Source organism: Odontesthes bonariensis, chromosome 14 (genome assembly GCF_027942865.1).
Source record: "Odontesthes bonariensis isolate fOdoBon6 chromosome 14, fOdoBon6.hap1, whole genome shotgun sequence".
In the NCBI taxonomy this organism is placed as follows: domain Eukaryota; kingdom Metazoa; phylum Chordata; class Actinopteri; order Atheriniformes; family Atherinopsidae; genus Odontesthes; species Odontesthes bonariensis.
The window spans coordinates 12,461,740-12,479,505 of NC_134519.1; the positions used below are offsets into that span (position 1 = coordinate 12,461,740).

Consider the following 17,766-nt stretch of genomic DNA (forward strand, 5'->3'; position numbering starts at 1 on the left):
ACATGATTTTGGCTCTGGCCCCTGCACAAGTGAATTGAGAAACACAAAGAAAATGCACTTGCTGACACACCGAGTGTAACGCAGTGTTTAACAAAGCAGTAGCCAGATCTCATCTCAGTTGAACGTTGTTGGCCAAGTGATTTATGAAGGTATTTTCATCCCTTTAATTTGCCACCCAGCTGCATCAGCAGAAACACCTCGGCACTCTTTTTTTAATGCTGAAGACAACAAGAAAACTGTTGTGTTGCTTGAGTTCAGTAAGTTAAGATAATGCAACATCAATACTCGTGGAGTTTCCCAGTAATGAGAACTGCTGCCACAACTCAGAGCTGCAAAGTCAATACAAAGTCGCCATATCAACACTCACAGTCCGCTTATATCATTTGTTCACCTTTTTATTATTTTTTTTTTCTGAATGCATTTTAAACGATTTGAAGCAAACATATGTTCTGGATTCACTGCATTGAGTCTAATATAACACAGAGACACTTGTTCGACCCGACAGAGGTGTTACAGTCAGATTTATTCAACCATGTATATTCCATATAAACAAGTGCGCACATAGGGAAGACCTTGTCCTCAAGGTCTCGTTCCTAAACCAAACGCCTACCTGAGATTCAGTTCAGTTCTCCTATTCACGTGGTTTTCACAGAACAAAGCAGAGAAACAGATCTAGACTATTTAGTTTTCTGTGGCATATGTTAATGCTACAGTGCAACATGTTCTCAGTGACAGTTTAGGTAATTCTACAAGCTACCATGTTTGGCCTACTGTTGTACAAAAGAAAAGTTCAAACTCATCAGATTAGATTTTCTTTCTTTTTTTTTCTTTTCTTTTTTTTTGGTATATAAATCTTTACTAAAACCTCTTTCAAGTCTTTAGTATTGCTCTTGCTACTTTGAAAAAAATAGAAAAATTACATCTTAATATTGAATGGTGGATGTGGTTTATTTCTACAGAGCGTTGCTCTACAGAGTTCATGGCTATGTTTCAATAGTCCTTCACTGTTTACTCTTTGTGTTTTTCTGTCCTCTAATGACCAGTTAATGATTACTAATCTTAGAGGAAGATTTGGAGCAAAGAACAAGACATCAAAGAACTTTAATAGGCTCATCAGCGAGCAAAGAAAAGCCTAGGATTCTCCAGAGGTGCTGGGTGTCACCAGATTGTCCTCTCCCTGAGCTCCTTCCTCTGCTGCCACGCCCACTGCTATTTCCTGTTCTGTAGCCACTGAAGAAGAGTGTGTGTCGGGGGCTTCGAAGGACTCGCCCCCCAGGTCAGTTAGTTTGATGTAGCCCTTGCTGTTGGAGCGCTCCAGACGAGGACAGCTAAAACGCCTGGCTCTGTCACCTTGACGACCCCCGGATACAGACAAGCTGCAGCGACGTGCAAGCCTCGGCTGATCTGTGAGGGAGTTGAGTGACATATTTGAACCTATCGCCGTGGCAACAGGCGCTGGAGGAAACAGCTGGGTCCAGTGTGGTTGAGGGTGAGCTTCTGACACCCCCTGTTGATGAACTGTCTCTGTGGTTGTGTCCTCATGGCTGTGACGGGGAGGCGGGGAGTCCATGACTGGCGCTTCCCCCTGCTTACCGACCATCTCTTCAGTGTGGCTGCTGCTGGCCTGTCCTTCTTCACTCGTGTTTTCAGCAGCAGCCTCAATAACCACCTCCTCCTCTGAGCGCCCCTCTGCCTCCGCTCTCGCTGACTCCTCCACCTCACAGTTGTTGAGTTTGATCACAGGGAGGGTGAAAGCGTTCACAGAGGAGGTAACGATAGAGGTGGTCTCCCACTGCTGGGGCTGGGGGGCCTGCTCACTGCTATTGCTATAGTCTTTGTAGATGCTGTATACAGTGTCTGTGAAAGTCTGGACATCTCTGGACCAGCTGCGTGGCCTGCTGGCCAGTGATGAACGTCTGAACACCTCATCGGTATCTAACTCCCCCTTCGTATTGAGTCCTGTGGAAGGCCAGGAGCTGCGGGTGTGCATCCCACTTGCTGGGAATGAAGCCGACGGGCCCTCGACACTCCTCGACTGGGTGTAGTTCACCAGGCCGTTAAGGGGCGAGTACTCCTTTGACCGAATGCTGTGTAGATCTATCACTGTTGAGTAGATATCTCTCAGGTTGATGATTTTAGTTTTCTTGTCTCGGTTTTCATGGAGCACTGCATTGGCACAGATGAAGAGAAAAATGCCGATTCCCATCACCAGCGGTCCAAAGACTTTCAGATTGTCTGAGTACAGATAATTATCCAGGAAGTCACAGAGGAAGCCACAGTTTGGGGAGGGGTCAGCAACACTGCTGTTAGAATGGCTCTGGTTGAATACATTTGCTTGGCTGGAGGGCGGCTTATCACGGGTCAAGTTAGAAGAAACAGGTGGACTTCTGGAGTAGCTCATCCTGCTGCTGTGGAACGCTCCCATTCGGCGGCGTTCTTGGTACTCCTGCTGGTTCTGACTCGGCCAGTATCCCAGTACAGCCATGGAAATTCCAACCATGAGAACTACGACGCCAACAGCAGCCACAAAACCAGCCGGGGAGCAGAGATTAAGCTTCCCCTTCACCACTACCACATCGTTCTTTTTCTTTTTCTTGGATTTCCGCTTCCGCTTGTTTTCAGCTCGATTTTTGGATCGGAGCGAATCCTGGCGCCTGTTCATGCGCAGCAGGCCACCTGTGGCTATCATGGCGGTGACTGGACAGCAGGCTCGTCACTCAGTCTGTGAGAACACAAAACGGAGAAGAAAATTTTCAGGACAAGGGACTCACAGGGGACTACTGATGTCCAAGGAAAAACTCAACTAATTTCCTGGGTGACAAGGCACACACTCGCTTGTGTTACCTTAATGTTTGCATAGAAACCCTCAGATTTTAAATTGACTTTACTGTACTTTGCTAATCAGATTGCATTTTCCACATGCAATTCAGGCTTTTCATCTATTCAAGGCTGAATTATGAAGCATGAGTCTCAAGGCTGAAATGTTGATTGGTAACAGGGCCCTTACATCCTAAAACACAATATCAACCAAAATGGTAAAGGGTGGGTGTGAAGAGATCAATATTTTTTGGTACACATGCATCCACTTTTATGCTATTTTCCCCCCCACTGTCATGTGTGGACATGTGATGAGGGTCAGTGATTTCCAGAAGCCTCCCACTGGTCTACATGACTCCTAAAATGGAAGTGTGGAACTTGTGCCTATGAAACCAAGAGGAGACACAACGCCCTTTACTAAAGCTCTTTAGAAAATCCTGATAACAAAGTAAAACAAAAAATACAAAGTTAATGAATGTATTTTGTTAACTTTGGAGGCAGTCTGCCTACAGGTTTATGCTACAATCTGAGGCTGATGACTGACAGGCATTCAGATAAAGAGCTCAGTGTTGTGATGACCCCTTCAGTGTTTGCATCTATTGCTGTGGAAGTTTGCCAGCTCAGCAGATAGTGCTAAACTTCAGTGCAGCCCTGAGTATTACCTTACAAAATGTGCTGATTTACTTATTCTGAGACAGAGAAGAACCAGTCATCAAAAACTCTGATTCTTCTTCTTAAGTAGTCAATGATTAGTTCATGTTAATCAGTTAAATAAGAAACAAGCCAGGATCCCATCTTGCACACCTTGATAAGTGATGAAGGATTAAAAAATAAATTCTTGCCTAATAACTGCAAATAGATGTTTATTCAGTTGATAGCGACAAAAACTAGAAAATGAACAGAGATCCTTGAATAAAATGTCAACTTTTGATCCATTCACGAGTATCAGAATCGGTCACAATGATCATTTTCTTCATGAGAGGTTCCTAATTACCTCCAGTGTGTCAAAAACACAAAACTATCAACGACTCAGTCATTAAATACTTTAACATTCTGACATCTTTTTTTGTGCACACCAAATAGTGTTTTATGTTTACGAGATGTTACGAATTAGTTGCTCACTGTTTGACCAATTCCTGACCCTTTCAGTCTCCCCTTAAGTGAAGCGATCCATCGTTATTAGTCGTATTAGTTATAAGTTATAAGTTATTTGAAAGCATTTCTTAAGTTTCCACCTTTGCTCGTGTTGGTAATTTTTTATTATAGAGTTCTTCTGTATAACAAACAATAAGCACGCAGATTGATTTGAGCAAGAAATAACAGTGGACTACCAGCAGTCATTTTGCAAATGACTAAAACAGGCAAATAGGCTACTGGTAGCTCAACAGTTATTTTTTCTGTGAGGATGAACTAATAACTAATGGACACGAAGTAATGATTCAAAACTCAGATTCAATGGTTTACTTGGAGGGACACAAAAAGTTTATATAATCATATGATATATCTAAGGAGTGGTTACTCAGTGCTAGTGTAGCCCACGGGTTGGAGTGCTCAATATTTCAGTAAAGCTTTATAAACAAACCTTACTGGTGTTGTGCTGGTTCAGAGTTTATCAGGAGCCACCCATGAAGAACGCAGTTTGCGTGATCAATTCACAAATATTCACTAACTAATCATGACATGACCTCACTAGTTATAATATAGGATCTCCAAGCCTAATCTATTGTTACTCGTTTTAAAGGCATATGGTCCTCCAATATTAATTAACAATTAATGAATTATCAATTGGTTTCCCAATTTTGTCTCGTTTAACCAGCCGTTAACTAATCATTAGCTGTGGACTTACACATTAATTAAACAGTCGCCGAGCAATTAGATCCTAATTCCCTGGTTACTACTCTCGACTTTATGCCCCTGATTGTAAAGAATTACATATTTTTTGTCATCTTTTCAGGTATTTACCATCTAAGATTAGCTCTGTTCTCTTCCTGTCAATTAACATTTATAAAGACCAAAGGTAATAAGACAAAAGTGGAACTAGCAGCAAGTCTAGATTAAAACTTAGAACATTTTGCACGCCCGTAAGTGCACTAATTGTTCATTACAATGTACCTCAAATAAAGGAATATGAATTACTCCAAAGAATTTGTTGTATATCAATTTCGGCAGGTGAAAAATATAGCCATGGACCCAGCTACAGAAACACCACTTTAGAGGAAGAAACAAGAATTTTTATCTATTACTATCACTGACTTCATTGAAAACCGCAACATGTATCTAATCTCTAACAAAAACAGAACAGCAACAGTGACTTTCACGAAAATAATTATTCAAGCAATAAAGCTAACAGTCTTAAAATGACTGAATTAAATGAGATTTAATGCAGCCTAACAGAAAGAAAGCAAAAAAAACACACTTAATGGGGGACAATGGCTCATTTTTACCCAGACGCCTGATAGCGAATCTATCCGGCCCAGATTCTCCAAAAGGAAGAATTTATGCTGCTTTCACTCACTAATCCTGATAAAGACAGACGTGGCATTACTCACCAGATAGAGAGAAACCACAAATATAAAGACGTAAGAAGCAACATATACCTAACTTGACAGGGCCTTTTACTTGTGTGCTGGTAGGATATCAGCCTATGAGAATGTAATGTGCTCAGACAGGAAGCCAGCAGGCATGTCCTCTCCACCTCACTCTGGCTTTCTTTTGCTTTCTTGACTCTCGTCTCCCACCAATCTCCTCAACCAACCCCTCTTTCTTCCACCCAAATCCATCAACCAGCACAGCCGTGCTCCAAGATGACAGTGTCCTTCACATCCAGCGCGCCACAAAGACAAAACAGGAGCTATCAGACATTTGTTTAAACACCAACGCAGACATTTCTTATTTGTTTTTGATCTTTATGATTATTCATTACCAACTAGTCCCTGCTGTACAAGTCCAAAGGGCAGCAAAGCCAACATCAGTTAACACTATAACAAACATCTGCTGAAACCACACCACATATGGGGAGCTCATCATGTTCATGATTGCTCAGAGAGATTCTGGCAATTCCTCCTTGTCCGTGCTGCTTGCGATTTAATATGACAAATCACGCCTAATTGTGTTTGACTTATGGTTTGGCCTCATGAATAACTTATTCCACAAATTTTATCTCAAAGCAGCAACTGTTCAAACGTTTTAAGGTTGCCCTGGGTGCCTCTCTCCAAGCAACACTCAAAAATAATGATGATGAAGGCCCTGAAATCTCTTTACGATTGAAGTTATTACAGGCAGTTGCAATAGAAAGTGGAACACGGAGTTCTGCACCTGAGCTTCGGCAAACAACTCACCGGCACGACGCCGGCACTCAGTTGCTGTTTATAGCGACTTTCTCTTTAGATCACGTCCAATAACCACTCAAATGCCTCCTGAGCGAGAGCAAGTCAATCTGCACTGAAACAGATCCGGCGTGGGCGGACCCGCGTCTACATTTGGAGAGAGGAAGACAGGGGGAACGTGGACCAAAGGTGGGTGTGGACAAGCCGGACCGTGTCTCTGTCTGCGGTGCTGAACAGGAAGCTGCTCACTCCTCGGTTTTGCGTGCCACAACCCGCTCGTCGGGCAGATTAGAGAGGAGGGCTGAAACCGCTCGGTCGGTCCAAGCTGCGGGGGCGCATATTTTATTTTGCGCAATGTTGCATGAGTAATCGTCTGTTGACATTACCGTGCATCTGTTTCCCTTCTGTTGGAAAATCCCGCGAAGAAAATACGAGCTGCTGTGGAACTGGAGGTGCCCCTGAAAATGTCCAGAGCCACGGCGACAGCACAAAGCCAAACACGCTGTTTTTTTTTTTTTTTTCTTTTGTGGGGGCTCGCAAGGTGAAGACTGATGACAGACATCCATACCTCTGTCACGGCCTGACGAAGCCCATGCTTTCATAACTACTACAACTCAGAGCTGTGCGGGGAGATTTATGGCTCTCGCTGTATAAACCATTAACATCCCCATTGCTTTGTTCCAACTTGTAAGAAATTGGTATCTAATGGCAACACCAGGGCTATAAAAAAGTTGAGGATGAAAAGATCTGCGTCTGAAACGTTGCTATTTTTATATTTCTTCTCGATACATCTCACATATGAGAGATTAAGCACAACATATACACGACAAACCGAAATACATTGATTGCAGTGCACACACATATCAGAATATACACGGACTCAGGTGAGCATTGATCCAAGTCCAACGCCCTATAGACAACAAAAGTCTTGTTCGTCGATTAATTCAAGAGCCAAAATGATCCAAAACTAAATTAGTCTGTGGCGGAATCAAAAGACTTCGTTGGACCTCGACAAAACACATCCAAATCCCGCTATTAAACAGACGCACGGTTTTTCAGCTGGAGGCTCAGCAGAAACTGTTGGTGGTTAAAAAGAGGAAATAAAATGGTGCAAGAGTGCGTCTCTTACCAGAAATTGTGGCTTGGCTATGAAACATCTTCAAAGGCGCGCTCCTGGTTCAGCTGTGCAGGTTGTGGTGCGCCACTCTGGTGCCAAAGCTGGAAGAGTGGATTCCAGCCGAACGCGGATTCACAATAGACCCGGCAGGGGCGGGCCAACCGCATTTCTATTGCTGGTGATTATTGGGCAACGTGAAAAACGAGGGTTGTTATCATACTGTATGATTTGTGCTCCAGAAAGATGCTTTTTTTTCTGCCCATGATTTCTATCCAGGAACAAAAAAAGAAGAAGAAAAAAAACCCCTAATGATTAGTATGATTTTTACATAACATCTTGGGAATGCATTTGACAAATTGCAAGACCGGGCTATTTTTTCTATGCGCATATGTTTGATAAATAAAAAAATAGAATAAAATAATTCAATAAATCACAATGCACCGCACACCAAATTGCACCTAGTGTTGAGGTCAGATAATTTTTTCATCATCTCTTACGTAATGTTCTTAACTCTCCTTTACCTCCCCCTTTGGGTTATGTTGCTGTAATTCCTTGTGTCCTGTGTCCCCGTGTTTAACCACATTAAGTAAGACTCAATCCAGATGTGTTTCAGTGATATGCAACTGGAGACAGAATCAGCAGCATTACACCAGGCAGAGGTAGCATGCATAACAAAGCTGAGTGCTGACGCTCATGAGAGTTCACTGCGAATTTTATGACCCAGAAATGTGTTTTGTTTATGGCATAAATTAGTGGAATGTGCAGAGGAAACTCCAGCCTGCATGCCGCAGTCGGACTCCAAGTATACGGACCCTGGAAATAATCCAGAGGGGTTTAAAGAGCTGTCTTTAATCCCTCATGTTAACCAATGCGGTGAGGGTCTGGAGGTCTGGAGCAGTTTTCAGTAAGCTTGTGCAGTTGAGGAAGATACAGAGACACACAAAAGCTTTGTGTGAGCTTCTGTCAGAGAATTACAATGTCTTACTGTGTTTAAACAAATGTGCCAAATATGATGTTCCAAGATATCCAAGTAAGTAAGGTGGCAGCTGTTATTACAACATGAAGTGTGTCATCAGAAATGAAATTAAATCCAATATACAGTCATATGTAAAAGGAAGTACACCATAAGGTTTTACATAAGGCGATGATAAAAAAAAAAAAGATCCTCTGGTCCTTTCTCGGTCTTAAAACAAGATAAATGCAACCTCAGATAAAGAACAACACACAGCACATTACACAGTGTCATCATTTATTCAGTGGAAATTGAGCCACAAAGCAGATGCAGTGTGTGGAAAACCACAAAACATTTACTGCTTCCACAAGAATTAAGAGGGTAAGCTGCAGCCAGGTGCTGCTAATCAAATGCATTTGATGAATTAAACCTCATCAAGTGTGAGCACCTCTATAAAAGCAGACGTTTTGGCAGTTTGCTGGTCTGGAGCATTACAGTGGGTGTTACCACAATGCCAAGGAGGAAATACTTCAGCAGTGATCTTAGAGAGGCATTTCCTGCCACCCATTAATCTGGGAAGGGTTATAAGGCTATTTCCAAACAATTTGGAGACCATCATTCTACAGAGAAAAAGATGATTCCAAGTGGAAAACATTAAAGACAGCTGCCAATGTTACCAGGAGTGGACGTCCCAGCAAGAGAGCTTCATCTCAGACTCTACAGGCCTCAATTAGCATTGTAAATGTTAAAGTTCATGACAGTACAATTAGAAAAAGACTGAACAAGAATGTATTGTTTGGAAGGGTTGCAGGAGAAAGCCCCTTCTCTTTAAAAATAACATGACAGCACAGTTTAGGGTTAGGGGGGAAACCAACACAGCATATCAGCACAAACACCTCATACCAACTATCAAGCACGGTGGTGGAGGGCTGATGATTTGGGCTTGTTCTGCAGCCACAGGACCTGGGCACCTTGCAGTCATTGAGTCCACCATGAACTCCTCTGTATACCAAAGTATTCTATCAAATGTGAGGCCGTCTGTCCGACAGCTAAAGCTTGGCTGAAACTGGTTCATCAACAGGACAAAGATCCCAAACACAGCAGCAGATCTACAACAGAATGTCTGAAAAAGGAAAGAATCAAGATGTTGTTTGGTCCAGTCAAAGTCCAGACCTCAACCTGACTGAAATGCTGTGGTGGGACCCAGAGCTGTGTATAAACCAGTGCTGGTTTTACTTTCGTTTCACAAGTCTGTGTAAAGCACCTGACTGAATATCCCGGCTGATGGATCATTTGGATGTGATGGTAACAGCTCCACCAGCTTGTCCAAGCATGCTCTTTCCCCTAAAAGTGAGCTGGAAAAACCGACTTGGTGCCAAAATGTAATATTTATTATATTCTTTGAACCTTAGACTTTCTAAAAAAAATAAATTCCGATGCAAACTCAGCTATAAACCTGAGCCACATTATTGTCTGCGCATAAATCCTTCAGTAATATCTCATCTTGAAGAGATTTCCCCTCAACAGCTCTCGATTCCCACGAACACAGTATTACTATGTATTTCACAGTAATACTGCATATATATATATGTTCTTTTTCATTAGATGGTGCAATGGTGATAGATAAGAAAATATGGAGCGTGAAAGCAATGGAATGAACCTGCTTTACTGCATTTGAACTAAAGTTTGGTTTCATGTCGCTACCCACCAGAACAAGGTCTGGGACTCACCATCAGCTGCCTAAAACGGGTCTAAGTTGACAGTGGTTAAAGTGCGGAACTTGGTCTGCTTGATCAAATCAACATATTAAGTGCATTCTGCAGTCTTCTCACAGTCTAGAGGTGGGGAGAGATATTCAGGGTATTGCTATTGAACAGTTGTGGAAAGTATAGAATTTCAGTGACCTACATAATTACACGCTGTTGGAGCAAAAAAGAAAGAAAGAAAGAAAGAAAAAAATTTCTGCACTTTCTGACTTGCCATAATGACTTTACTCTGAAGTACTTAATCATTTATTATCAACACATCCCCAAGTAATTAAACTCACGTAGAATGCTGTGATGAATTGTGAGGAGGGATTTTACTGTCATGAAATGACTATGAAAATGAGAAAAGAGGGGAAGGAAAGACCGAAAGCAGCAGACACTGAGGCTTTTTTTTAATGCTGCGGCCTTCTAATACTGTTCATCTTTGTTCTGTTGGGAGGGACAATCCCATCCATGCTGCAGCCGTAATTCAATAATTCAATTTATTCCTCAGTGATCATATCATGTCTGTCACAGTTATTTAGGACACCACTCTCCCGGTCCAGTCCACTGTGAGTGATTTCTCACCCACACACAGTTCTATTCAGGCCCCACCGCATCTGCTGCTATACTATTTTCTGATGCTTATAAAAAACAAAAAAAAAAACAAATCACTCCTCACACATCCAGGCATCTCCGGAGACTGCGCACCAGAGTGAGGCTCACATATAACATAGTGTCAGAAATAGTTCCAGTGATTCTCCAGTTGAAATCCGACAAGCTTTATTACTGTATCTACACAGCCGACGTACAGAGGAAGACATTGACTTTGTCCTCCAGCTCCCTTTCCATGCCTGACACTCTTTCTGTGTGTAAAATGCTGGTTAGATGCTGTGAGGTCCATCTGAAGCAACTTCAGGAGCTGCAGGGGCTTCATAGCCTGGACTTCATGGGCTAATTGGGATATTGGAACAGGGTCTCAGTGAGAGATCAACACCCTCCAGGAGACGTTGTCATCATTACTGCCTAAGCTGTTGCAGGAGTCAGAGGGCTTCACAGACGGAAAGTTAAAAGCACTGCTTGCTTTAAGCTGAAAGTGGGGTGAGGATCTGTCTCGTGTCTTGTTTGATGCACAATCAGCGCTTAATGGATGAGGCTGGCGTCATTCACTTATTCTAAGAATATTTCACTGACGAGAAAGTCAAGACGATAAAAATAAACAGTGCATTAGTCTCTCTTCCCTGAAGCCCAGCCCCCGATGCCAACTGAAATGGTAAAAGTTTTAAAAGAAGTCTTAAAGATTTATTGCCAGACTACATTTCTATTAACCTTCCTATTATTAGTAACTTCCTATTAGGAGTCATGAAGGGTTCAAATTCTTAACAGCCCTCTTGGAGGTCTATAGTAGTGGTAATTAAAAGAGGAAGGCTTTCCTGTTAAAGCATCAGATAGTCTCTTAATTTTGACTCTGAGACACTAAAGGAGGAAGGAGGGAACATGCCAATCAATGTCTGTGACACAGGCCAGACAGGAATCTTCCAAAGGCCACTGGCAGATGGCCAACTTGGTGTAGCATCCCGTTTTTTGGAGCTTTGCTCGGCCTCACAGATTTCAATAATACATTGTTTTTAAAAAAAAAGAATTATGAATAATTTGTTTCTTTTGTTTCTTGTAATCTTTGTCTTCTCTCTCACCAGCAAAAAAAGGAAACATCCAACACATGTTTACATATCTTTAGCACATAAAATGACAACTCGTCCACACACTTGTAATACAAAAATGATTGTCTTAATGTAAGAAATCAGCATTATTGATGTTCCCTCCACTTAATTAAAGTTTTTACATGTAAAATTACAGTACTCTGCAAAGGTTTTGATCCACCCCTCATTTCTTTATATTTTGCCTTAAAATAGGTCTTTCAAAATGATTGTTTAAGACACTTAACACTGATATATATATATATATATATATATATATATATATATATATATATATATATGTATATATATATATATCATATAAGTCATTCAAGTATAAAAAAGGCCCCAAACTCAAGGAAGGAACAAGTGTTGTATCTATACCTAACAGACAACTTAGCAAAAAAGAAACATTTTAAATGGAATCTTTTGACATTTGTTACTTGCAGACTCTCAAAAATGACATTCAATCAAATTCAATTCAGTTTTATTGGTATAGCGCCAAATCACAACAACTGTCATCTCAAGGCACTTCAAAGATACGATCCAGTTTATGCCAATGAGAATCAAGTTCATTGTAATACATTCCTAATCCAATCAAATCCAATTAATCAAATTCAAAATTGAAAAAAAAAATAAATAAATAATTGCCTAGCTATGGAAACAATAAGGAAAAACTCTCTTTTAAGAGACAGAAACCTCTGGCAGAACCAGACTGCCTCGAACAGCTGGGGGTTGAGAGGACAGGAAATAGGGGACAACAAGCACCATAACAGCAAGCCAGGGATACCTGCTGAGAGAGAGAAACACAAGTTCATGACAACAATAAAGTCATGTGTACATGAAGTGCTAAAGAGAGCAGAGTGAAATGAGGTGCATCATGGGAGGTCCCCCAGCAGTCTAGGCCTATAGCAGCATAACTATGGGATGTTTCAAGGTCACTGGTGTCAGGATCTGGATTTTTGGTTATGTTTTTGGACTTGGTTGTTGGTGTTATTTTTATTCGTTACTCTTAGTGTTTTCTGTATTTAGATTCACTTTAGTTCCGTTCTCTTGGTATTCGGTTATGTTTCATTAGTCCTTGTTCATTTGTTGTGTTAGTTAGTGTGCTCTCCCTCGCCCCCTGTGTTCTGCCATCTCTCTCTCCATCTCTCTCTCTCTCTCTCTCTCCTCAGTCTCTCTCCTGCCCTCTGCTCTCATTCACTCTCACCTGCAACCCGTTACTAATCAGCCACCAGTTCCTGCTCCAGTAATCACCTCCCCAGTATGTCTGTCTTGTTCCACCACTCCACGCCGGATCCTCGTCCTAAACTTCTGTATTCCTAGTCTGCATTCCTTGTCTTCATGGTCTCACTCCTTTCCCTGGTCCCTGATTTTCCTCGTCAGTTCTGTCTGCAAGTATTAAAGTCTGTTTTGTTATTTTCTAGTTTCTAGTTTTTCCAGTACTCCAGCTTTGCTGCGCCTTTTGTCTATATTTTGGAAAATAAATCCTTTAAGCTTATTTTTGCTCTCGTCCGTGTCTGCACCTGGGTCCTCCCTTAACACAACCATGACAACTGGAGCCATCCCTAACTATAAGCTTTATCAAAAAGGACACTTTTAAGCCCAGTCTTAAAGTCAGAGAGGGTGTCTGCTTCCTGAACCCAAAGTGGCAGCTGGTTCTACAGAGAGGGGCCTGATAACTGAAGGCTCTACCTCCCATTCCAGTTTTTGAAACTCTAGGAACCACAAGTAATACACGACAGTCTTGGAACAGTTTTCACATCACCATGTTTTCTGATAGATAAAGCCCCATTTGCATTTTGGTTATTTAAAAAAAAAACAAGAAAAAAATATGGGATAAAACACCAGATGTGTCCTTTAACATGATTGTTAATTATAAATCAGTCCCCAAGTTCCCATGTGCAAATCCCAGCAGATGCTGTGAGTGCACAGACAGGGTCAAAAAGAAATAAATGGCTTTAAAAGCCAATGTTCTTCCTCACAAAACCACAACACAGTAAATTTTAAGCCCCAGAAACAGCCATCTGTTGAGCCTTTGCTTGGGTTGGAGCTAAAATGTTTACCTCAACAAATGCACTCCTCATAAATCACACCAGTCTGTCTTCATGTGCACCATTGTCTGCTCAGGTCCTGTTGAGAGAGAGAACCTTCTTTTGATGAACGAGCATTAGGTTCCATCTGCAACTTCTGGTTCTGGCTAATGAGATGCGTGACAGAGCTGTGACTGATACAGGTCATGGAGACATATGGGCATTTCTGGTCCATCCGTTGCTATGTTCAGCAGCCATGCATCTCTGACATCATGTGGAGCGCTGGAAATGGAGCGAGATTCCCAGTTGCAGCAGGCAGAGGAACCAATACATGGGTTATGGAAGATAAAGGATCAGGAGAGTAGGAGAAAGAGCAGCAGGTGAATACTTATTCCCAGCAGGTAACCAGTCCCCATGAGTGACCTTGTTTCATTCCCACAATACAAATGTCTGATGAATTGATGTGCAAAGACCTGAACATGAATAGAGGCCAGCATTAGCTTACATATCATCTACATGTAAACCTAATGGGAATTCATGAGTGAAATATGGAGGTAATATGCTTTCGAAATGGAAGAAAGTCCCAGATAAAGAATTCAAATTCAAGTTCAAGTTCAAGTTGACTTTATTAGTACCCGTAGGTAGATTTGTTCTGCAGACACTTTATTAACAGACATTAATTTGACAGAGGCGGATCCAGAGGACAGGTCAAGACAGTACTCACAATGCTCACTGAACAGGATAAAAGTAGATATTGCCCACAAGGCAAGGAACAATAAATAAAAATTGAAACCAGGGTTTCTAACAAATAGAATTAAGTAATAAATACATTGTAAACTAGACCTCAACAGTAAAGTGAGTTAGGTTGTATTTAAGAAAATATTTATAATAATTAAAAAAATTCAGACAACTCCTTTAAGTCAGAAATGTTTTTTTTGTCAAAGTTTACAAAAAGAGAGCGTCATTTCTTCCAATTAATATTAATGAGGTTGTTAATAATATAGCACTGAGTAGCAGAGTGTGCATTACATCAACAAAAGAGACATCACAATGCTCAACTTTAAAAGCTCTGCTCCTCCTAAACTACCGGATCATGAGCCCTGTAGGCTGAGCAGCTACAAAAGAAGAATGAGTTTTCATCCTGTTCAGCTTCATGGCCACATTTTGCAGTGCAGCGAAGCAGTTGCGCAATCAGGACTAATTCTCAGGGTCTGTAAGATGCAAGCTTTATGAGATCAGTGAGAAAGCCTTCTTTGATCTCCCATCCTAGATAATATAGGTCATCTCTTCTGGGGGAAGCAACAAAGACCAAATGAGGCGGAAAATATCATTGAACCCACCTCTGTGGAGCAAGAAAGCAAATAGCCCCTCGGATTGCAGGCCACAACACAAACTGGAGCCTCGTGGACTTGTTTTTAGGGTCTTGCCCTTTGGCATTTTTAAGCAAAATGGTCCTTCAGCTTGTTTGTTGACAGGAGAAAAAGGAATTTTTGAAATGTGAAATATGGCATCTGTCATTTCCTATCCTGCTGCCTGTATGTGGAGCCTGTTCAGACTGGGTATCCATGGCAACTGTTTTATAATGCCTCACGGAACACCTTAGAAGAGGTTTCTTTTTATTTGGGCCAGAGGGCTGGGACAGGTTGTACATTGAATATTTTTCCCAGCTGACATCTTTGTCAAAAGGTTTGACTTGCAAAAAAAAAGTGAAAATAGGGATTAATGAAGCGCTAACCCAGAGGGGCAAGAAGAAAGTGTGTCAGATTTATTGCAAACTGCTCTCCGGTTTCAGATTTTGGGATTGTTCGACTGCAGTTTGTGGCAAAGGACACACATAGAAAGGCAACCATCCCTTCATGTGCTTCAGTGAGAGATGCTTATACTGACATTCACAGAGCGGGAGCATGTTCCCAGGTCCTGGAGGACGAGTCCAGTCATGTGGAATGCAGCAGGCGTGAGCTTGATTGGAGGGGAGCGTACAGCCAGCTGGGTCTTCTGCAGTGATGAGCCAGAACCCATGCCAGGAGCTGACAGGACCAATCAGGGAAGAGCCCGGGCCTCATCCATGCATGCTAATCAGCTCGTCGGAGGAGCCAGCGTCGGGGGCATCTGTGGGGGGTTCATTGCTATGGATACAGCAGCAGTCACACAATATTACCTGAGCAGGTAAACCAAGTGGAAGGAATGTGGTGTCTTGGCATTGGCTGCACAAGGCGCCATGACCTTCAGTTATGTCATCGTTGCTCGGATCAGTCGACAGCTGCAGAGTCAAGAGCCCAATGCGTCTCGCTTTTTCTGAATTCTGCTGATTTATGGAGAAAAAAAATCTAATGTTTCACAGAAAAGAAGAGCACCATGTCTGAAACAAACAAAAAAAACACAGAGAACACAGAGACTAAAAAACTTGTAGGCCATTGCAAGAAAGGCTGTTCATCTTTTCCACACAGTCCTATAATTGGGTTGAAGGCTAATGTGAACGGTTTGTCTTCCTCGTGGCACCTCCTGTTTCTATTTTCTGTTGTGTGAAACATATGGTGTTACCACAATTTAGCATCAGGTGATTTTTGGAGACTAGACAGTGCAGTGGGAGACCCACAAACTCCCCATCGTCTTTTATTCTTTGGATAAGCTCTTTAATCATTTTAAAAGGCTCCGGTGAGTCACCCAAGTCAGTGACACAAACAGCAGCACATGATAGATAGATGTGACTGCAGGGATAAAAGACTCTGTTACGTTATTTGACTTTGGAGGGTAAAATTTATTGTAATTGTGACATGATTTATTTTTTAGACAAATAATTTCGCTGTAGATCTCACAAAGCAGACTATCGAATTTAGAACATTAATCACTCATCTCCATCGCGACATTCCCAGCTGTGCAGCAGCTGCCCGAAAAATGTATTTCCAATCAAAAGGGTTTCATCTTGTGGTCGACCTGACACGACCACTTTTGACTGCTTTTATCTGGAGCATCTTTGAGGTCATTCATCTTTTCATATGCTAATGTTTTAATCAACATTTCCCAATGAACTCAGCTCATGCAGGGCTGGGACTCATTTGTGTTATCAGGGAAATTAACCTTTGCTGCTGGAAGGACAGCAGAAAATCCCAACTGCCCAAATGTATTCACAGGGAAGTAATTTTTCTTCTGCTCACAGAAATGAGCAACATTATCCAGCCACAGATGCACTGATCTGCTTCACCTGTAAATTGGCATAATAATTAAGCAGCAGGATCATAATTCAGATTCAACCCCCAGTTTAACACACTGCCAGCACTATGGAGGTCTAATCATTATTTGTTATCCTCCTGTCAGCAAGGACTCAGACAAGTGCTGTCATTATTTTCATCATTCAAAGGTGACTTTAACGGAAAATTGTGGAGGAAGTCACAAAGCCAACACTTACAGTACTGCATGTAGGGCATTTCATTCCAGAGCAGAAACATGTGCTTCACTGGAAAGGAAATAACATTGTGATGATGACTCCACTTGCTTTAGAATAATTACAACTCGCACATATCATCCACTCATAAAGTTAACAGTGTTACTGTTGCCTCTTTTAGCAGCCAGCACAAATCAAGTTCCTTAAACTTTTATTAACATTTGCGGTTGTTTAGAGTGTTTATGGCTGCCTGGTGACAGTAAATAGTCCAAATACACACTGTCCTTCTTGCTCTGTTATTGGTCTGCAGTGCACCATCTCCTGAGGGAAATATGTGTCTTCTCAGCTACAAACAGTTGACCATGTTCAACAGCTGGTTGCTAACAGCACCTTCCTACTGCTTGGTGATTGGCCAGAAGCATAGACGGCATCCCTAAAAGCTTTGTTGTGTTTCATCACAACCACTTTCAGGTTCACATAGTCATTAGAAGCATTATTATAATGAAAATGTTGATTATCAAGGGCCTTTAATGTCGAAGCACTAAGAAGCTTGGCAAAATGTTACTGATGATAGTACGATGTGAGACATAAACCTTTCTGATTTGACCATTAAAATCACTGCACTACACAAGAACAGAAGAGATGATATCTGACAAGCAGAATGGGTATGTGCTATCAAGCAAATCTATAAAAGGCC

At 41.7% G+C, this 17,766-nt stretch overlaps 1 protein-coding gene across 1 annotated transcript; it reads right to left on the reverse strand.

Moving 5' to 3' along the window:
* Positions 1 to 374: 374 nt before the first annotated feature.
* Positions 375 to 7,393, reverse strand: tmem200cb (transmembrane protein 200C, genome duplicate b). The gene is made up of 2 exons (XM_075482924.1): positions 7,273 to 7,393; positions 375 to 2,722 (listed from the first exon to the last, which is right to left on the reverse strand). Exon 2 carries the CDS (start codon positions 2,687 to 2,689, stop codon positions 1,133 to 1,135), a length of 1,557 nt encoding a protein of 518 aa, XP_075339039.1. The 5' UTR covers positions 2,690 to 2,722; positions 7,273 to 7,393; the 3' UTR covers positions 375 to 1,132.
* Between the last annotated feature and the right edge of the window lie 10,373 nt (positions 7,394 to 17,766).